This window comes from Pteropus alecto, unplaced genomic scaffold (genome assembly GCF_000325575.1).
Source record: "Pteropus alecto unplaced genomic scaffold, ASM32557v1 scaffold80, whole genome shotgun sequence".
Taxonomy (NCBI): domain Eukaryota; kingdom Metazoa; phylum Chordata; class Mammalia; order Chiroptera; family Pteropodidae; genus Pteropus; species Pteropus alecto.
The window spans coordinates 4,348,664-4,370,711 of NW_006430460.1; the positions used below are offsets into that span (position 1 = coordinate 4,348,664).

At 50.4% G+C, this 22,048-nt stretch overlaps 2 protein-coding genes and 1 long non-coding RNA gene across 4 annotated transcripts; 1 reads left to right on the plus strand and 2 right to left on the minus strand.

Moving 5' to 3' along the window:
* The first annotated feature begins 3,051 nt into the window (after positions 1–3,051).
* Positions 3,052–3,843, plus strand: SAP18 (Sin3A associated protein 18). Its single transcript, XM_006904815.3, has 2 exons — positions 3,052–3,212; positions 3,439–3,843. The coding sequence occupies exons 1-2, from the start codon at positions 3,070–3,072 to the stop codon at positions 3,593–3,595; spliced, it is 300 nt and encodes a 99-aa protein (XP_006904877.1). The 5' UTR covers positions 3,052–3,069; the 3' UTR covers positions 3,596–3,843.
* Positions 3,597–6,610, minus strand: LOC112480013. Its single transcript, XR_003046423.1, has 2 exons — positions 6,358–6,610; positions 3,597–6,152 (listed from the first exon to the last, which is right to left on the minus strand). It is a non-coding gene; the product is annotated as an uncharacterized LOC112480013 (long non-coding RNA).
* Positions 6,611–7,311: 701 nt separating this feature from the next.
* SKA3 (spindle and kinetochore associated complex subunit 3) lies at positions 7,312–22,038 on the minus strand. Of its 2 annotated transcripts, none has more exons than XM_006904816.3 (9): positions 21,843–22,038; positions 19,883–19,944; positions 19,608–19,773; positions 17,074–17,473; positions 15,371–15,456; positions 11,928–12,046; positions 10,003–10,206; positions 8,746–8,855; positions 7,312–8,461 (listed from the first exon to the last, which is right to left on the minus strand). In XM_006904816.3, the coding sequence occupies exons 1-9, from the start codon at positions 22,012–22,014 to the stop codon at positions 8,425–8,427; spliced, it is 1,356 nt and encodes a 451-aa protein (XP_006904878.1). In that variant the 5' UTR covers positions 22,015–22,038; the 3' UTR covers positions 7,312–8,424. The 2 variants fall into 2 exon arrangements, with proteins under 2 accessions (XP_006904878.1, XP_015445780.1); XM_015590294.2 differs by lacking the exon at positions 21,843–22,038 and adding an exon at positions 21,583–21,736.
* Between the last annotated feature and the right edge of the window lie 10 nt (positions 22,039–22,048).

Genomic DNA, 22,048 nt, shown 5'->3' on the forward strand with positions numbered 1-22,048 from the left:
GCCCCGGCGCTCAGGTGGCGAGGGGTCGCGGCTGCCCGGTGCAGGCGCGATCCATGGGCCCTTGATGTGCGGTGGCCGTCCCTGAGAGGCCCCTGGTCCAATAAACGGTACTGGGGTAACGGGGCGGTGCTGTCAAGGGGTGTTGGTATCCTCACCGCGTTTCCCCGTGACTGGGAGCCTCTGGTGCCCCGGCATCAAAAAAATCCCAAAAGCCGAGGATTTCTGATCTGGCTTGGCGTGGGAAAGCTTTGACTGTGTCCAGCGCCTGACCGTGCGCTTCTCGCCTGCACCTTCCCTCCCCCGCGCCGGCGCGCTGTGCGTACACCCTGGTTTGGCGGCATAATGGCTTTTTAGTAGCCGTAAAAGGTACGTAGTTTTTGAAAAATTGCGTGGTGGTCACGAGACAGGTTCTTGAGAGAGGATTCCACAGACCGCCGTACCAGCGTTCACCAGAAAAACGGGACCAGTAGCAGCTGAATATTAGCGGGTCTGCTGCAGAGCATTGGCTTAACAAGTGTGGGGGCTGCCTGGGCCCCTGAACCCCTGCTCTGCAGGCAGGGCTCTGCAGGCTGGAGCTAGAGCTGGGGTCCCAGCCTTAGGAAGCCCTGCCAGCCCTGGAGGTGAGCCTACTCCTCCCATCACAGGAGAGACTCAGTCCACTGAGGGTAGACTACTCCCATCCAAGACATGCAGCTCCTTGCCTTACCCTGGGGCTGTTTATGTCCCCATAAACCCTGGCAAGTTGAAAATGTCATAAGTTGAAAGTGCGTTTAACAGCATACGCAGAGTATGGGCTGTTGACCAGTGAAGGTGTGTGTCGGGGACAGTCTACCTCACACAACACCACTGGTGTATTGAATGGGGGCTGCAGCATCACCAGACTGACAGAAAGCTGACCCTCAGTCACCCAGCAAAGGCTGCAGCCCCAAGGGGCTCTGGCATCCCTCACCTGTGTCCTTGGGTCTCAGTCCGTGGTCAGAAAGCAGCCCTCGACCCTCCAGCTGCTGGAGTGGGAGGCAGGCCGTGGGGGACCCACACTGTCAGCTGGTGCAGGTGGGAACCGGGCTCTGCAAGCTCATTATCAGCAGGGCGACAATATGGAAAACATTTCCGTAAAGGCAGAAAGGATGCTTTCTGGGACACGTTGTTAGTGCACACTGCGTACTAGGGAGTAGCTGGACCACTGGGGACAAAGCTGAAGTAACCAGGGCAGTTGCTGCAGATGCAGTGTGAACTCTAACAGCAAAAATAGACTGCAGAAGGACGGTGAGGAAGGGCAACATCATCTTTATCTGAAATTTTACAGTCCCTTCAATTTGACTTGTTTTTCTTCTATTTAAGTTAAACTTAGTTTTCTTAACTCTGCTTAGTGTTTGAAACGACTCATTTTCGTATTAGTCTCAGCATATGTAACATGCGTGAGATATTAAGGAATCTCTTTTCTGTAGCATGGTGTATATGCATGAAAAGCCTGAAGTGATGTTGACATCACGGGTTGTTTCTGGCTGGTGAGGTTTGGGGTGTGATCTGTTGCATCCCCGCGTGTGGCTTAACCTCTTTAAATAGTGAACGTGTGTCTCAGGTTGGCAAGGCAGTCTTGCACAGCTGCTCACCGGTCGCAGGGCCGCAGGGAGTGGCCTTGGGCCTGAAACACTCGGCAGAGAAAGCGCTCTCACAGCCTGTGCAGAGCACAGCTCTTGGGGAGCCTCTCGCCTTCTGGACTTGATGGGTGTTCTTGCTCTGCCAGCAGCACATGACACCCAACCAGCCCCACTGCTGTATCCCTTCCCAGTGAGGGCGTGGGGTCTTCCGCCTGCAGCACAGAGGATGAGGGATGCGTGCGGGCCGTCTGTGCACCGGCTGCAGGGGGACACCTGCTGGCAGTGGGGACCCACGCTCACCATCGGAGCGGATCTTGTTCTGTCCCATCTCTGCGAGTCTGTCTTGGCAACTCCAACACCTGCAGCCATGCAGTGGAGTGACATCCTGGGATGCTGCTTCCGTGGTAGGCGCTGTGCAGCTCCTTGCTGTCCTCCACGCAGTGGGATGTCTCCCCGGAGCTGGGAACAGGTGCTGCTTGCTCAGCATGTTTTCATGAAAAAAGACATTTAAAAAACAGATGAGTCAAAGGCAACATAAGAGTTAAATGATGAGAGGGTGAATTAAAGCAGTAACGGTGGGATGGAGGAAAAACAGACTTGATCTGTGTTTACGAGATGGGAACAGCAGGGTGGAGAGGGGAAGGACTGAGCAATACTGAGCTTTCGGACCCGGGCAGCTCAGAGGCTGAAGGTACTTTTGATGGTGACGTGAGAGGAAGGGTGCGTTTGGGGGAACACTGCTGAACTCTGTGACAGCACGTGGGAACCTTTCGGCTGCAGTCGAGAATCCTGGATGCTTTTGCTGTCAGTGCAGTTGAAGCCATGCTTTGACTTGGGTGTGATAAGGTTTGTCAGGGGGGTGCAGAGGGAAAGCTAGACGGCCTCGGCCGTGACTGCCTGCCTGACACTGCATTTTAGAGTAGTTCCTCAGGGCCTGGCGGCCCTGCGCCCTTTCCTAGCGCCCTATGGGCAGTGCTATGCCAAGTTCAGGTCATTATTTCAATTTTTCTGCTTGTCATGAAAGAAAATATGAGATTCCGTGTTAGAAGGGAACAACACTGGCCACCTTCAAGCAGATGCGTTCCAATTTCAGAGACACTATAATGTGGAAAAGTATGTGTCTTAGAAATAATGAAATACGATTATTTTAAATATTTGGATTAATTTGGACTAGTTACCCTTAAAGGGGTAAATAACCAGGCCAGTAAGATGTTACATAGCGACAAAACATAGCATATGTACTTCTGAAGTCCTTTTAGCGCTAATGGTCTGATATGAATTCATCGAATTTCAAACACTAAGGCTGGTTAAGGGGAGTAGTACTTGGGGACAAATAGTATTATTAGATGCTTTAAAATTAATTCAAGCAAAACACCTTGACATTTTGACATAAATTGCAATTCAAACACGTGTAATTAAATTAACGCGTTGATATCCTTGTTATATTATTGCTGATTAATCAAATGTAATGTCTTTAAAAAAATTCAGGATGGATGCAACCTTGAAAGAGCTGACGAGTCTAGTGAAAGAAGTCTACCCAGAAGCCAGGAAGAAGGGCACGCACTTCAATTTTGCAATTGTCTTTACAGATATTAAAAGACCTGGCTATCGGTGGGTAACGTCCAGTTTAATTCCTATAATCTTTTTGGTTTTGATGTTTTGACTGATAGGGGCAGGCCTGCTAGTGAATCTCTCTAGTGGTATCGCTTGACACAGCACTCGACATAGAACTTAAATCTCGAGCGTGCTGGGAGACGCCGGGGTACCCAGTCCCGTGCCCCCTGGCAGGGCACGGGGCCTCGCCGATTTGCACTGACGGCTGCTTTTCCTCCCACAGAGTCAAGGAGATCGGCAGCACCATGTCTGGGAGGAAGGGGACCGACGACGCCATGACCCTGCAGTCGCAGAAGTTCCAGATAGGAGACTACTTGGACATAGCCATCACCCCTCCAAATCGGGCACCGCCTCCTTCCGGGCGCATGAGGCCGTATTAAATTTTATTGACTTTTTCTCGAGTTTATTTTTCGTTCGGTTCTGTAATCCTGTGCTTTCTCCTGCCCTCATCGTTGCCATTGCGCCTTTTAAACTCTGAACAATGGCGGCGCATCTGCTTAGGCACTAGGTTTGGCTCTGCTGTGGTGTGAGTGTGAACAGGAGTCCACGCTTCAAGCCCCTCTGTAAAGTCCGAAGAAAGTGCGCTTAGCATTCCGTGTAAAACTTGTTAAATACATGTGTGCAATCAGCCTGTGTGTGGAAGTTACTGGGAGCGTGGCAAAGGCTGAGTTGGGGTTCACCCGAGTAGTGCCGTGTGGTGGGTTTAAGCCCCAAGGGCAGAACCGGAAGTTGGGACTCCACTAAGCACAGGAAGGGGTCTGCACCATGGACGAAGGGGCGCAGTTTGGGGGCGGGCAGGGAAGGGGCTGTGTTTCTGAGCCGGGCAACAGGCAGTTTGAAGGAGCCCTGTGAGGAGAGACTGGCCCAGCCGAGTCATGGTGCAGTGACAAGAGAAACGGTCACCTGAGGGCTTTACGTTTTAGAGACGGGAGGCTAGGGCCTTGGGAGGACCTGAAAATGGAGGGATGAGAGGAATCAAGACCGAGGGGGAGGAGGAGCCAGGGGTGAGGGCCAGCGCCTGTTTAAGTACGGAGCCCCCTCATCTGGAGGGACACGTCCTAAGGCCCCCGTGGGTGCCGGGGACAGCAGAGAGCACCAGGCAGACATGCACCGTCTCTCCCGTGCCTGCACACCTGCGATGACCTAAGTGATAAATCAGGCACGGCGAGGTTGACTCCGGAAACGAACAGACTGAGTAAAATAAGGGTGCTGCGAACTCAGCACTCAGAGCACTGCCATAGCGTGATGGCCGGGAGGGCCACTAAGTGACTGACAGGCAGGAAGCGAACACAGCACGGTCGCGCTGGACAAGAGTGTGTTGCAGACAGGGCGGAGGGAGCCGGACTGCGTGAGATTTCATCACGTTATTCAGAAGAGCGCCAGTTTAAAGCAATTCCTGTAATAACTGCGGGTGACTGGGTGACAACAGGCGGAGAGGGGCCAGCCGTGTCTGACTGAGTGGCAGAGCGCACAGTGCTCGCACGCAGCTGGGTCAAGGGTAGGTCCTGGCCGCCCCGGGAGCTCTGCAGCCTCTGCAGGCTCCTCGTGTCCACCTTTTGTGATGTACAAAGTGAAGGGACCGTGGAGATAGAGTCTGCGAAGGGCACAGAAGGTGCCCGGCACGCACGGGACACATCTGCCTTCAAGCCCAACCGAGCCAGACCCCGAGCCGCGACGGTCCTGAGGGTGTAAGCGGGGCGGCAGCAAACCGAACGTGCGCATCCCTCAGTGCAAGGACACGCACTAGTGCTGGCTTTCGGAGTGACGCTGCAGTTCTGTCTCGTACACATGAAAGCAGCCTTGGATCTCGTGACCTGGGGGCCTGCTGTCTCTGCTGCGACGTCTGGCGGCAGGTGGCAGACAAGCCTGGAGCCAGCCGGGTGCCTCTCCCACACGGGCCCACCATGGAGTTCTCAGTTCGCAAAGGGTTCACCCCTGGTGTGCAGGGAGAGAGCCCCCGCCTGCTGGGGATGCGGGGCCAGGACGACGCGGGAGGCGCTGGCGCAGATTCCATGCAGCGTCGCCAGCTGCAGTGAGGGCCGCGACTCCAGGCCACCCTCCCACGAGCCCGGGACACGGCGCTGCATCCTCAGTTCCCAGGCCAACACAGGGACGCCAGGGCGAAGGGCCAGCCTCACCTCCCTGGCTCTAGGTGACCGCGCTGCTTCCCCGGGTGTGAAGCACGCCACACGCCCATCTGTGTGCCCCAAGGCCGGGCCCTGCACACGCTCACGAGGTCTCACTGTCCTTTCCCTCCGCGGGGCGGGTCGCAGCGCATGCCAGGCCTAACACCATTCGGCTCTCCTTGCTTGCCAAGTCCCCAACAGGGCGTCGGGACATCAAGTTTGAACTTGAACCTTACACGCTATGATGGGACTGTGGGCCCACAGCAACCACTGGCTCCGGCCATGAGGGTGGCGCATCCCACGAGGTTGGAGGGCAGGGGATTCGGGGTGGGCAGTGGGACGTGGGGGTGAAAGGCCGCCAGTTAAAGCCACCACGCCTGCGTCTGAAAAACCGCACCTACTTCAGAGTTAATCTAAGAACCATGGAGGCCTCAGCAAGTGCCCCTGTCACCACTTTGCTGGCTGGGGGCCCGCGCACCAACAGCGTGCCAGCCCTCACTCCGGGGCCCATGCCCGTGGGGGAACAGGCAAGAAGGGGACGCACACTTGGGTGCTTCACGACAGCCTGGCAGGCACCGTGCTTGGCAACGGCATCTCCTAGACTGCGGAGTGGGACCGTCTTCCATAAGATGGCATTCATCCGGGCCTGCTGCAGGCAAGCCAAGACTCTTCGGAGGTTCAAATACGGACTGACCTGGTCCCCAGGCCCTGCGTCACTGGGTTGCACCGGTGTCACATTCCGACACGTTGAAGGAGGACCTTCCACAGGCAGACGTCACCATGGCTGCTCTGCCGAGTCCCCGAGGTGTACCTGCAACGAGAAAGCAGCAGTGGCGTCAGCATGGTTGGTCCTGCGTCGGCGACCGAGGGGCGTTCGAACCACCTGGCCTGGGCCTGCGGGACCACGGCTGTGTGGGCCTCTCCCTCCGCGGAAGGGATGGCAGTGGGTGGCTCCCTGCATGGCTCTACCCCCAGAAGACGGGCGCGCCCAGTCCCGAGGGTCACCAATGTGCTACCTGGCAGTGCGGACGGGTCTGGGACCCTTGGCTGAGCGCCAGCAACAGCAGGACACTGTCTTCCTTTAAAGCGCAGGCGTGGCGGGCAGACGCGTGCCACGTATGTGCAGCTAGGGTTGAGGAACAGTGGCCCTGGGGAGTGGGTGGCAAGTGTTGGGGCAGAGCACAGCCCTGTGGGGCCTCAGGCAGTCGAGGTGACAGAGGGAAGGGACCGAGGGTCAACGTGCACAGGGCCTGTGGCGTCCTGAGCATGCTGAGCCTGGGGCAGAGCACAGCCCTGTGGGGCCTCAGTCAGTCAAGAAGGTGACAGAGGGAAGGGACTGAGGGTCAAAGTGCACAGGGCCTGTGGCGTCCTGAGCATGCTGAGCTTCCTTCCACCGCCAGAGAGACGCACCTGAAAGACCCTCAAGTCTGAAGCTCAAGTGGCCGGCGGCCCCTTAGTTCCCAGGAACAGAAATGCGGGTCACAGGAGGGGAGTGGTGAGGCCAGGCTGAACTTGAGGGTCCATCACAAAACAAGCGCCCACGTTCGCAGACAGTAGGTGGCAGATGGTGATGCCTGTGATGTCCACGGGGCAACCCCAGGCTGGTTCCTAGCGCCTCTGCCCTGCACCATCTCTCCCCTCCCTTCTCCAGAACTCACAGAGCAGTGTCCCAGCCGTCCCAGGGTCCTCCCGCCCTCTTGGTGACGCCCGTTCTGCCAAGTGCAATGGTCAGTTCTGTCTTCTTAGCAACACCGACAGAACCACCATGCTCCCTGAGGTGCTTCCGTCCTCCTTACTGGCCCTCCCGACGGCCTGTGCCAGGTGGCTGGGCCCCTCCTGCCCTGTGGTGGCCCCCACACTCTGCCCCAGCCGCTTAGTCCATTCTGGGGCCTAGGACACGTGCTGTGGTTGGCGAGGAAGGAAAGGCTGAGAAGGTTGACTAGAGCTTGACCTTAAAAAATAAAACTGAGTATCCTGAAAGTAGTTTATGTTACATTATATTTAACAAACATTGTAACTACACATTAATTCTAAGAACAGAGAATCGAGTTTTGTTTTAGTGACGATTTTGACCGGAGAGCACATGACAGGTCTTCCCATGACTTCTAAGGCAGCGTGATGGAGGGCGCCCTGCTCCCCATCACATGCCCCGAGGCCAAGCCTGAAGCACCCTGCCAGCTGCTTCTTCCCCAGTTCTTAGCTGGTCTCCTCAGCTGGGTCCTTACTCTCCCACTGGCCGTGGCCAGCAGCGCTCCCCGGACTCACGCATCAGGTGACACCGCCGCCAGCTAGACTTGGGCGAGAAGGGTCTCGCGGGGTGGACAGGGCAGCGTGAGCCTCACTGCGGCATCAGGCCCCTGGTCTCCCATGGCACCGCTGACCATCTAGAGAGGGGCAGATGGCCGAGGACAGCATCAGACTCTTCCAGAGTGAGGCCAAGCTGGAGAGGGGAACGCACCGAGGCCAGCGGCCACGTGCCAGAGAGAGCTGAGCAGAGGATGGAAATGAACCAAGGGGAAAGCTGAGGGGAAAAGCAGAAACGCACCCTGACGCAGACAGGCCACTCGCGCCGCTGACACCCGCCCCAGTGCAGCGACCCAGTCCGCCGAGCCCCTCTCTTTTCCTAAATTCAGTGACTGTCCTCAAAGCACAACGCTGAAGTGGAAGGTGTAAGACCTGGGGACAGTTGTGAGAGGAGATGTGAGGGCAGAGTAAGAATCGAGGGGCCCCAGACAGTAGACAGCAGCACCCATACGGCCCCGAGGAGACCAGGGTGGCCTTATTCGAGTAGCAACCAGTAACATTCACATTTTCAGTTATTGATCCTGCTTCCTAATATTCATTAAACTACTATTAGATTAGGTAGGGTAAAGCAAATCAATGCAATAGTACTGATATCTAAAAACGGAACTGAGCTACATGTCAACAAGACTGAGGTTAAACTAAATCAAAGCATAGTAAAAGGCAAATCATGGCATCAGTGTCCACGCGCATCTTTAACATGGGCTGGTGTTTAGAAAGGAGGAGACACACAGGGGCTGTGACAGCAAGGTCAGTCCAGCTCGGCTTCCATCTCACTCTGTTCAGTTTCTTAACGGGCGGACGGACCCACTGGAGTCTCTGCGAAAACACAGATAAAAAACATCAGGTATACTTAACAGCTGTCAACAAGTGACACGACCCTGTGGTCACATTTTACACTTCACATAAACAGTTGGGAAGAGGTCGCCAAGGACATGGTCAGACTTGCATGTCAGGGCGGCAGGGGGTCAACGATCCCCATCGATCCCCATTGGGAGGAGGAAGCTACTAACCCAAACTGGCAAGTGAAGTGTCAGTTACAGACTTTTACTACCATTCAAATGTTAAATTTTGAAACTGCTCTCCTCAAATGACACACTCACCCCACTTCTCCGAGGCCCGGTCCTTCGCCTCTAGCAAGGAATGCTGCTCTGGGTGGCACGGCCTGAACTGTCACTGGAGTGACTAGGTTTCGGTTGTATTTTGATAGAATCTAAAACCAAGCAAATTCTTTTTTATTAAGTTGCGTGAACAACATCAATTTGGAAAGTGTTAGGAAACATTAAAAAAAAAAGCCAAGGGGCGTCTGAAGGCATGGGTTACTGGAAGACGCAGGAATTTTCTAGCAGCGCAGAAAAGACTGCAATATTAGACACTTAACGTGGGTGCGCAGGCCCGACGTCTGACGCCCTCTGAAACGCACGGAAGGCTGATGTCAGCACGCAGCAGTGGACCGAGGCAGACGAGGCCTTTACAAAGACGCCAGGGAAAATACAGAGGAAAGAGGCGGGTCAGATGCTCAGGAGAAAGATCACTGGTTACATGAATTATAAAAAGACAACTCTGAAATATCAGCTATGATCTTTTTCATAAAGAGGTGATGCATTAAACACTAGCTTTTTCTGTTTTAACATAGGAATAAAGAGAAGTTGAACTATAAAATGTCTAGACAGGAGCTGCCCCTGCCTCGCTCCGTTTCCGTCAAGGCCGAGGACAGCAGGGAGACCAAGGGCGCTGGCACACGCTCCAGTGGGATCTCGGGATGGGTCTGTTCTCGTGGCGTCCAGTATCTTCCCAAGCAGCTTCCTTCTTCTCAGGAAGGTTGCCAGAATGGTTACTGGGAGTTCCATCCGCCTAAGCAACAATGGCCAAACACCACGACTTCTACGAAGGCGAGGACGTGTGCCACATCGGGCTGGTGGCCACTTAGCAGATCTGGAGTTAGAACTCAGTAGGAGACTAACGATAAACAGTGCTAAAGAGTTCTAATATGTTTCAATCACTGTTTCTCAAACTGAAGTACAAGACATCGCAAGTCCAAGAAACACAGGTAGTTATTCACGACACCCCACTCTGGGAACTGCAGAGTAAACGGCGTTCCTGGCTTTGACAGCGGCACCGCCCATGGAGACAGTGCTCAGCGTGGCCATCACAGGCAAATGACCACGAGCTGAAGAGAAAATGCGCCACGAGGCCGTAAGTCTGATGACGCCAGCACCTGTGCTCGGCCAGGCAGTGCCAGGAGGGCCTGGCCCCCGGAATTCAGACGTTCTCAAGACCCGAACCAGTGCATCAGCCCTGCGAGAAATCACGGGCTTCGTAGCGGATGTTGTACGAATATCTAACTTTGAAAAACTAACCTGGAGAATGTCTTCTGGAACTGCAGTAACTTTTGGAGGTGTAGGTGTTCGGAGCAGGTTCTCGTACGAAGAAATCGTGGGAGAAGAGGGAGCCATGAAATTGTCAAAGCACTTGTCTGAACTCAGAGCTGATGACGTGCAGCCTTTCACTTCCCAGTCGCTGGATGAACTATTTGTTTTTGAAGGTGGATAATTCGTGGATGCCTAAGGAATGAAAATAAATCGTCAAATTACGTTGGTATAAAATAATACAGTAAATAAAAATTGTTGGTTCTGTTGGGGTCTCCGAGAAGGCCAAAAATGACCCCTTCCCCTGACCAAGCGCTAAATAAAACCAAGGAAACAAAGGAACAGCACTCGGAGGACAAAGCTCCAGCCTCGTTACTAACAAAGGCTGGGCTAGAGCTCAGCATGAAAACTGCGTGAGCCCCGAATTTAGAGAGGCGCCTCCTGGCCTCAGGCAACACTGAACGGGCCAGATGGGGAACACAGCACGGATGGGCGTGACGGTGTGACTCTGCCCCAATGAGGAAGAAAGCGGGTGTGAGCTAAGCCCAGCATTCTGCTTCCCTACAGCCACCCTGTCCCACAGAGGAGTCACAAGCTGCCAGGGGTTGTTTCAATTTAATAAAATTTAAAAAATTAAAAGTCAGTTCTGCAGATGCGCTTGCCACATTTTATATGCTCAACAGCTAGCTGTGACTGGCGGCTACCGTGTGGGACAGCACAGAACACACAGCATCTCTACTGCTGCAGAATGTCCCACCGGCCAGCCCAGCCCACCCACTGGCTGTCCTCAGTGTTTGCACTGACTGCAAAAGGGATGAGGTTTGGAGGAAAGTAAGTTTGTTTACTGGGAAAAACCTGGGAGAAAAAAAGGACAAAAACCACCCACAGCTAAGCACGTTTTAGTGTGTTTCTATCCATTCTTTTTCCTTGAAACGCAGCAGTGCCCCCTTATCCACGGGAGATACGTTCCAAGGCGCCCAGTGGAAGGCTGACATCCTGAATGATGCAGACACTGTTTTTCCCTAAAAATGTGATGCTATTTAGTTTATAAATCAGACACAGTAAGAGAGTAACAATAAAACAGAACAATCGTAGCAATACTGTAACATAAGCGATGTGAATGGCTTTGGGTCTGTTATTAAGTAAAACAGGGGTGACCTGAACACAAGCCCTGTGACCCCATGACAGTTGATCCGATAACCCAGATGGCTACTATGTGACTAGCAGACAGGTAGTGTCTATGGCGTGAGGATGCTGGACAAAGAGGATTCGTGTCCCCAGCAGGACGGAGTGGGAGGGCGCGAGATTTCATCCCGCTACTCAGGCTGGCGTGCAATTTTAAACTCGTGACTTGTTTACTTCTGGAATTTTCCATTTAATATTTTCAGACTGCAGTTGACCACGGGTAACTGAAACCACGGAAAGCAACACTGTGGATAACAGGGGGACTGCTGTGTGTGTGTGTGCACGCGCGCGTGCATGCGTGCACATACGCACACATACATGCCATTTTCCATTCCATTAAGTACTTCTTGAAAACATTCTTTTGATAAGTTCTCATCTATTTTTCAGAAAACACATGGCAGTAACAGCAGACCCTGGGATTATACTGGATGGATTTCGCTTCTTCCCTTTTGACACTTGGGTTGTTCCCCATGTTTTGCTCTCATGAGTAATGCTGTCCCTCCTCACGGTCCCTGTCAGAAATCTTTATCCCAGTGTGCCCTAGAATAAGTTCTGAAACATGGTTAAAGTCAGGGAAACTTGGAAGCTGCGAAGTCACCCTCCAGAAACACAGAGCGAACACACGAAGAAGGCTGCCTCGGGTTACATCCTTTAAACACACGGCCCGAGGCTGGAAAGGGTGTTGGAGTCACCAGAAGCCAGACGAGCGCTTTGGTTTTGTGGAGATTTACCGAAGCTGCACTGCCCTCTACGCGAGGGAGCCTCAGGCCCGGGGTGCAGAAGGCGGGTGCGGAGGGGGATGGTGCACACGCGACATCTGGGAGACACGCAGCGGCGTGACAGCGAACACCTGAAAATGAAGCTGAAGTAAGATTTCAACGTTTAGGTTACAATCCTTGTCTATAATTTGTGCACTTTATTTTTAATAACTTAAGGAATTCTAACCAGTGTATGCTCGATTGGACAGGAAATAACAAAACTGTCACATTCACATATCTAATTATCATTAGCACTAATAAAACTCGGGTACAAGTACAGTACACCACAATGAACAGTTCTGGTGTAAGAGTCTCCGGAGGAACGTGGGCTACTCGGGGGTGGTGCTGCCCAAGACACAATATAATTTGAAAACTTACATTTTTCACAACAGCACCAAGAAAGAGCAAGGTACTCACAAATAAACCTATGAGCAACTGTGTAAGAGCTTTACGGAGAATTTTCTTGAAGAATGAAAAGGAAGAGGAGGGTAAGGAGGTCACTCGCCTTCCAAGATGTCACGACCTACTCGAAAGCTGCACTGACTAAAAAGCAGTGTAACGTTAGTCAGGGGTGGAAAAGCGACTCCTAGAACAAAGCAGACCCAGGAGCAGAAGCGCACATGGAGACACTAGCGACCAGCCTCAAAGCGGTATCAAAGAGAAACGCTGAACATGTCAGAAAAAGGACCAGACGGGCAAAATATGGTCAAGTCTAATTGTCATCAAGCGCTGGAACAGGAGGAGACACAGGAACTCGGGTACCGCTGGGGAGAGTAAACCAGAGCAGCCTCTCCCAGGCAATTTAGCATCTTCTAGAATGAGTGACCCGGAAGGTCTCCTGGGTGTGAGGAACACAGGTACCCAGGGACAATTTCATTACAGCACAACCTATGATGGTAAAGAACAAAACCGTAACCGTTCCCTTAACGAGCAAATGGATAAATACAGTGGCTGCTTCGTACAGTGGCATATTGCTGACCCCCCAAAATGGACAGACTGGACGTGCACAGGTCAGTGTAAAAAACATGCCGGGAGTGAACAAAGCGAGTGACAAATGAGGATGGATTGGATGGTGAAATCTGAAAACACGATTACGCTTTAAGCGTCATTTGGGGAGGAGGAGACGGAGGGGACCAGGAATTTAGCTCATGAATAACTTTAACTTAAAAAAGCAACTGTGGTGAGATGCTAGCCTCTGCTTAACCCGATATTTCCATGTACAAGTGGAGCACCTGGGGCTTAGGACAGGCACAGACAGGGTCACGGCACAGGCTCGTGAGGGGCGTTGAGGGCCTGGGAGAGAAGCACAGTCTAAGAACCAGGGACTGGAAACCTCTGCCCACTGGCATGACTCCGGGGCACAGGAGGACAGCAAGCGAGGCTGAAGGCAGAAAGCTCAGGATACCAAGTCCATCGAGCGTAGAGCTGCAGGCGCTGAGTTCAGCCATGTCTGGGGCAGGTCACCTGAGCCATCCAAGGTGAACCTGGAAACCTGTCTGCCATGGGCGAGCCCTGGCTGGGGTAAGCTTGGGACAGCTCCATGGGGCACACACGGCCTCATTTGAGATGAGATCACAGCTGTGAGGAAACAAGCCCCAGAGAGACAGAGTGATAAGCAAGGAATCAACACCTTAAAGAGTCTTCCAGATACATGTATCTAAGATGATCAACAAAGGCACAGAAATCATAAGGCAAGAGAATGGTACATAAGAGAAAAAAAGGAACAGAAACTTATAAAGCAGAAAATAGTAAAAACTCAAGTGATGGAATAAAATAACCTAGACTAGGGCGAGAGAAACAGCAAATAGGAAGGAGGCTCCACGGGCGTGGGCAGCAGGGCGCACATCGCCTTCACCCCCAAGCTGAGCGCTCAGGGGGAGCCAGCCACCACCCAGGGGGCCGAGGGGTGGCTGTGAAGGACAGTGCGGAGTCTCCGGAGGAACGTGGGCTACTTGGGGATGGTGCTGCCCAAGACACAATGCGAGTGTTTTTCCGAACGCATGGCGAGCCCTTCGCTTGGAAAACCAAATTCTCAACACAACAAATGAAAACAAATACACATGTGGATTACAGAGAAGTGTGGAATGTCACAGGTAAAGACAAAACCCTTAGAGACTACCAGAGGAGAAGAAAGATTGTCTACAAACAAAAGCCAGCCAGACCAATACACCCTGCTCACCAGGAGCAAGACAGCAAATCACAGTGCACTTTAAAATCCCGAAGAAAAACAGCCGCCGATCTAGTCCACATCCAGCTAAATCATCATTCAAGAGTGAGTGAAAAAGAAAGAAAGAAATGTTTTCAGAAATGCAAAAGTGGAGACCACTGCACACAGCTGAACTACCGCCTCTGGGAGAAGGGCTGAAGGGTGCACTTGAACGAGAAAACCCGCCCAGAGCGACGAGCGCGACACAGGCAGCGACGGCGAACACAAACGTGGCAAATCGCTAAGTTTTAGTCAGTACAGACTATAAACATTGTCATAATGGTACTTGTGTGGCATTAAAAACTGGGTCAAAGACACAGCAGAAACTGAACGAGGCTCCTCGAAGCGAGGTCGCCAGCGGCCAAAGCCAGGCCTTCCGCGTCTCCCACGGTGCGGTCTGCCGAAGTCGTAAGGGCGTTCTCGTCACTACTGTCCATGGGGAACTGACTTCTGAATGTGTGTGAGGTGGGGGCCCAAACGCTCTTTCTTTTTAAGAAAGAAATACAGGATACTCCTAACACAACCCAGTTTTCTGTTACAGGTTGAGCTCTATGCTTACCGTCAGTCAGTTGTATTCTTTCACACCTGTTTATACTTATTAATAACAAGTCAGTGAAACCGGTACAAAAAGAATTTTTCTAAAAACATATCCAAAACTTTGGAAAGACCTGATAAAGACAAGTTACTTTTAAAAATTTGCCAATAAAGCTGGTATAAATTAGACAATAAAAAATAATTATTCAAAGAAATCCACGAAAACCAATGTTTTCATGTTTGCTAGGGCAAATATAAAAAAACAACATAAAAATTTAAATTTCTACTATTTAGAAAATGCAAAATTTGCAGTGGTAGCTGACACATTCTGGGTGTGGCTTCTGTCAGAAAGTCACTGTAGAACTCTCACGAGAGGCTGAGCTACAGTTAAAAAGGGTGCTGCCGGCTCTACATCAAAAAGTTGGTGACTAGATACGCAGTTACATGCTTTAACCTAGAAAATCAGAAACAAACCCGCTGCCAAATGCAGAATACAACCAGGGAGAGTATGAAAAGCAGATCAGAAAACTCCTCTCGGGTGAAATCACGCTGAACCTAGAGAGTGGTCGGTCCTTCAGGACCGCGGTGTCCCCAGTTGGGACGCAGGGCTCTTGGACACCTGTCCAGAAGCAGTCTGGGAAGACACGGCAGAGAAGCAACTTGAGTTTACACTCACCATTTCTTCCCAGCCGCTGGTTCACGAGGCCAGGCGTGGCACAGGAATCACCGCCGGACACTGGTTCTGTTTCTATGGCTTCCTCACTGGCATGAGTAACAGGGAAATTATAAGGTTAAAAAAAGTTAATCTTCCTATAAATCATCAAGTCTGGATGCACTCATTTGTCCTGTTTTAGGGAACAGAAGGCCCATGGAACAATTTTTTCAAATGTGTAATCTTGACTCATAAAAGGTTACAAGCCATTTTCTGTTGATAGTTTTGACTTAGAAGTGGGTTAAGAATCTGAGTAAAAGGAAAGCCCTAAGTTCAGCTTATTACATAAATCAACTCCTATAAATTAGGGTGTCTCTTGGTTATTCAGTTCCAGTTCCAGGCCCATTCTGCGAGTTTCGTACTGTTTTACTTTGCTTTATATATTTTAATGTCTGCTAGGTTAAGTCCCTTTATTACTGTTATTTTTCATTATTTTCTTGGCTATTTTTTATTCTTCCAAACAAATTTTTGAATCGCTTTGTCAAATACTCGTCTTTCTCCACCTTAAAAAAAATCCTATGGAGACTGTTGTAACTGCATGACACCCACAAATTAATTCAATATGATTGCACATCTTGCTAATATTCAGTCATTCTATTCAGGAATATCTTTCTTCATCCTAATTTTCTCTTTATATAACTCAGAAATGTTTTATGGTTTTAATCATATAGGCCTTTCGCCTACAAATGTATGGCTATTTTACTTTTTTGTTGCAAATTTAAATGTTTTTTCCCCACTACATTTACTAACTAGTTATTTGTAAAATATAAAGAAGCACAAGTTAAATGGCTTCTTTTCATTTATCTGAACTTTCCAAATTTCCCAATATTATATTCTGTATTATTTCTACGAGCTTAAAAAATAAAAAAATTATAGGCCTTAGTTTGTGGTTTTGTTATCTGCATTTGTTTAAGTAAGCGCCAGTCCTCAGATATACCAGTCCTAACCTTCAGAAACTCTTCTGTAATGACGTTTCACTTCGTCTTTGTGTTCACTCCCATCTCTTTTCCTCAGAATTGTGTGGCCTTTTCGGACTCTTTGAGTTGAATGTTCATTTTCCTTTTTTAATTACGGGTCTTAAGGATTTATGTCTGGATACTGCTTGGCTACTTTGACACATGGTGCTTTAACGTTCGATATAACTCTTTGATTACTAATTTCACACTAATCACTCCTAACCTCTTCGGTCTGGCACAGAAGTCATCTCTGGGCTTCCCATGGACGTTAAGCACCTCGAAGCCAGGTGTGGAAGCGTCACCTGCTCCCCACCCCCAGCGGCCTCTCAGGTCCTCCCCTAGAGCCGTCTGGGCGACCGGACAGAAACCGGCGGCTTGTCCCCGACCCGCATCTCCTCCCGGGTCTCCATGCCAAACCTGCACATTCTGAACAGCTTCAACCCCTTCGCTTACCCTCGCTTCTCTATCCCAACAAACGCCATAGTATTTCTAGACCCTTATCACTCCTTCTACAGCGTCTATAGCCCAAGGAAACCGATTGCCGAGCTTTCTGATGGAACTGGTGATTAGAGAAAGTGGGAAATGAGAGAGCCCTGAAACCCGTTCGAAGGAAAGGCACGGTCTGGAATACCACATTTCTTCTAGGAAAGAATCGACAAACACAAAAGCTTCAGAGCCAGGGAGACCGCGCCTTAGAAGGAAGCCGCGTACCTCTCATCCTCCATACTTCCGAGGCCCACGGTGAGATCCCCATTTAAACTCGCGCTGTGTTGGGAGATACTGAGGTGCTGCAGTTTCGGGGTCAAACACTCGAAATCGTCGGCGCTCAGGGCACACGTCGTTTTCCGCACTTTGGCTGGTGACGGCTGGGACGGTGGAGTTAGCCCTTCCCGCCCCTCAGTGTGGCTGCGTCCGGCCTGCGCGGCGACCAGGTAGCGCTCCAGCCCGAAGTCGGCCAGCTGTGGGCTGCTCGGGGGTGTGCTGCTCACAGACGTGCCGGATCCACGGCTGCGTGGGGCGGCGGGGGGCGGCGCATCGTCCTCCCCGTCGGGCCCCGGGCGGGTCGCATCCCCAGCAGACTCTGGTGCAGTGTCGGCCTCCTGCTCGCCCCCTGGGGAGACCAAGGCAGTCACGGTCCACGCAAACACGCGCCAGGAACCCTCACGCGCTAAACCCACAGGACACAGCTCCATCTGCAATGCCCCGGGCGGGCCCCGTCCTGATCCTCTCCTTAGTCTCCCGAGTTTTGCTTCGACTGTACCTTTGGGAATTTCCTGCAGTACCTCTTGTCCACCCACGTCCCATTTTGATGACGTTAGAGAAAGGAAATAAACGGAACTGTCAAAAGATGAAAAGTCCATGCGCACAAATGTAAGTCCAACTTTCTTACTTCCCCACTCGATGTGACTTAGTGGCTCCTGCTGTGTTAGGGAACCACTGTCATTCGGTGCCATTCATTAGTGTGTAATTAACTACAATCTAGAGTCATCACAAAGCATGAAAATACTTACATTTTTAACTTACAGATGCCTAACAAGGAAAGACTTAGAGATAACTGTTTATCCTCCATCAATCTAGAACACATCACAGGCCTACTGAGAAACAGCAGGCGAGCATTAAAGACATGCGACTTCTCGACTGTGAACAGGTTACATCTGGCTCCAGACCCCAACACTAGCCGCCACACTGCGTCTCAGATGAAGTCACTTACTGACCACCTTACTCCTTCCCACAGTCCTCTTCAACCCCTGGTGCACTGCTGGTTAATGAATCTGGACAGCACCTACAAGGCCAAGGCCCTTTCTGTTTGCTTATCTTTAAAGGGAGGTCTGTAGCTAAAATGGGGTCTCTCAGATACTGGCACACTGGATCCCTGTCCGAAGGAAGAGGAAAGGGACAGATTTAGGCTGCATTCATCTGAGCAGCTAAGAGGTCCAGCAGACCTGAGGAAGCGGAGGTGTGCTTCTCCTCTGAAGGCGCCATGTGCTTTTTGATTGGCAACTGGAAGTGAACGAGGATAGGGAACTGTGTCTGTGCACGAGCCGGGACACGTCAAACCTGGACGGTGCCCCACACGAAAGAAAGGGATCAATGTTGATTTCATGGCTTCTGGCTCTCGGAAAGACTGAGTTCTTTCGACAGTGCTTTCCGTTAATTCTGAGAAATGTTACTTATCACAAGGCTGTCATGGATGAGATTAATAAAATAAAATTGTCACCGTGATCACTGCCCCATGGGGAGGTATTATCGTCCCCATTTCACAAATGAGGGAAAGCAATTTAGAGACACTGCCCATGGTCACACATGTAGTGGCGTGTGACGGGTGGGGCCAGCGTTTGAAGCCACGGCTCCACATCAAAGTCAACTGAATTCCTTCCATCACACCGTGTGGCTCTTGCCACACGGGTTAATATACCTTCTATGCATGTCCTCAGTATGTATTTGTTGAATTTAGAGTTTTACTCATGTACAAAGACCATTCTCATAATGGAAGCGAAGGCACGGAAGACGCTGACTCAAGCCGACCAGAGGAGCGAGCCGAGTCCTAGCAACAGGCAGCGCCTGGTGAGTAGCATGCCAGGCACTGTTCCAGGCAGCTTCGCCTCATTTAACCTAATACAGCCTGAGAGGTAGAGACTATTAAACACCTCCACTTCACAAACCAGAAAAAGGTGCGAGGTGAAGCCGCTGGTCAAAGACAACACAGCTAGCAAGGGGTGGATCAGAGGTCTGAAGAGGCGGTTCGGCCCTGAATTTGAAGCCACCGTGTTATCCCACCCTTCGTTAGAATCTAAACACGAAGAGGGCTTTATCAATTTATCTAGCCCAAATCTCTCAATCTACAGAAGAGGACATTGAGAACAAAAATGGATCGATGCCTGACGGTAAGTCTCCATTTCTTAGGGGACTGGGAACCGGGCGCCCTCAAGTCACATAGATCTCTCTTGTCCTCGTCTTTCACCTAGCACTGCTAGTTCTTTTCTAAAAGTAATTTTTTACTTGTCGACAGCCGACATACACGTGTCAGTCCTCGTCTAGCATTTGGAAAGGACAGCAAGGACAGTCCTCACACCGCACCACCGACCAGCACCGCGTCCAGCACACGGCGCTGTGTCACACGATGGAGCAGCGGGCACCGGAGGCAGAGCGAGAACGGGGCCGCGGCCAAGCCCACAGCGCTCTTCCCGACGGTGCTGCCCTCTTTACTACGGAAACGGATGCTGGAAAATGCAAGCGATGCACACCTGAACCGTTCTTGGCCCGTGGATTATATCCATACTTCTGGAAAACTTCTCTTACTTTCATGATGTCCACTGAATTCTTTTTCATCAGTACTTTCGCTGCCTTTATGAAACAAATGCTTTCTTTACTTTCCAAACTTGCTTTGTCAAGAAGAGTGCTGACATCATCCTTTTTCAAAGGAAAAAAGTACATTAGAATTTCTCTAACTTTTGACTAAGTCTATTTAGATTTTAAATTACCACGTATAAAAGATAAATTAGTATTGTAAGAGTGGTACCTTTAGAGTCCGAACTTCTGAATGAAGGTCATGTAAAATTCTCATTGGATAAACTTCAAAGTCTTCGATATAAATAGTGAAAGGAAAAAGTGTAAGAGAAAAAGGAGGAAAAATAGAAAATATAATTAAATATATTTTCTTAAAATAAACTTTTGTATTTATTTGTAATTGATAACCTGTCAATCACAAAGTGCTAAGGCCCTTCTTTAAAGGTCTTATTAAACTATAACATATAGAAAAGTACAGAAATCATATGTATATAGCTTGGTGAACTTTCAAAGTAAACACCTGCAACATCAGCACTCAGGTCAGGGAGGGAGGGAGGGGAGGACGGAGGGGAGGAGGAGGGAACGTGGCCCTACTGAGCAAATTTTTCCTTTATGGTGAGCACGTTTTGATTCCTGTTCTAAAAATACTTGCCAGTGACAACGCTTTTGTTTTCTTCTAAAAGCTTTATTGTTTTGTCTTTCGCATTCAGAGCTAAAATCCATCTGGAATTGATTTTTGTAAATGGTATAAGGTAAGGTTCAAGATGCATTCTTTTTTCTACGAGTGTACAACTGACCTGGCACCATTAACTGAAAAGACACCCTTTACCCACTGTACTGTCACCTTTCTTCTTAATCATTTGGTCACGTATATAGTGTAAAAGCAGGTTTTTAAAGGGCCATAATTCTCTTTTCTAAAATATAAAATATGTCTCCTTTGAAGGTCTCCTTCCACCTGTTAAAAGTCAACCACTTTTCATTAGGGAATCGCAAAGCCACACCACAACGCAACGATTTTCTTCTTCATACACACTAGCATGGCTATTACCAAAAAGACAGACAGTAACAAATGTTGATGGAGAAACTGTAACCACTATTCACTGCTGATGGAGCTACACCATGGTGCATCCACTGGGGAAAACAATGTGTCAGCTCCTCAAAAAGGTAAACATGGGACTGCCCTGGCGCCACCAAACCCACGTGTAAGTGTAAGCGTACACTTGTCTACGCATGCACCAGCTAAGCGTGCACCCGTCTATGCGTGCGCCCGGGAGAACTGAAAATGTTAGTCAAGTGCACATAAACACTAACACATGGAAGTTTACAGCAGCACTTTTCACAACAGGGAAAAAGTAGAAACAACACATGGTCATCAACTGATTAAGGGTAAATTTGCGCAAGCTTGGTGGAAAGCAATTTGGCCATATCTCAAGAATTCAAAAATGTTAATAGAATTTTGTGTCTTACAGCATTATCTCAACTGTAAACAAAATCAGACAAAACCAAAGCAACTCTAAAAATAAGGTAAAAAAGCTACTAAAATACTATTAGTGGTGACTTCTGATGGTGGAGTTAGAGGACCTACTTATTTTTTTCTATTTTTCTGTGTCTCGAAATTTCATTGTGCACGTTGTTTTTCCAGTCACAAGAATGAATATTTTTACATGGCTGGGAAATCACTCATAATATAACTTAAGGAAAAGAACTCTGTGTCTACAGGGTGCAATATGTTAAGGACGTTACAATTATGACATTTATTAAACCTCAAACGACTCTTGTAATAACTCCAAAAAACCTGTAATACAAAGGTTAGTGGTGGATAATTTTGCTTTACATACAAATACATAATAAATAAATAAGTCAAGGCGATGCTGAGTACCGGCGTTTGCGCGAGCAACACGGTGTGTTGGGGAAAAGAGACATTTACTGCACCTGTGGAGACGAGGGCGAGACGAAAGTCACTCACTACACATGTAAACAGCAGAGCTAAACGGCTGCATTTACGGGAAACCGTTTAACTTTGTTCCTATAGCATGTTTGTCGATGAGCACACGTCCTGCGCGACTCGAAAGCACACCGTGTGTGACCGGGGACGCGTCCTGGGCTCTAGCCGTCCCGGGCGCCGCGTATTTCGGGCCCTCCCGACGCGGACAGACGGCCCTCTCCGCGCGCGCGGCCCCGGCCCCGCTCACCGCTGTCCTCCCCTTCCAGCGCCCGCTGCAGCCGCGCCGTCTCGCTGTCCAGGGTGACGGCCAGAGCCCGCAGCCTCCCGCAGAAGCTCCGGATCAGCTCCATGGCGAGAACACCGCGCCGCGCGGGTGGCGCCAGCCACTCGTTTGAACCTCTCGGCGCCGCAAGCGTCATCCGCTAAGCGGCGTCGCGCGAGTCCTTTCTCGCG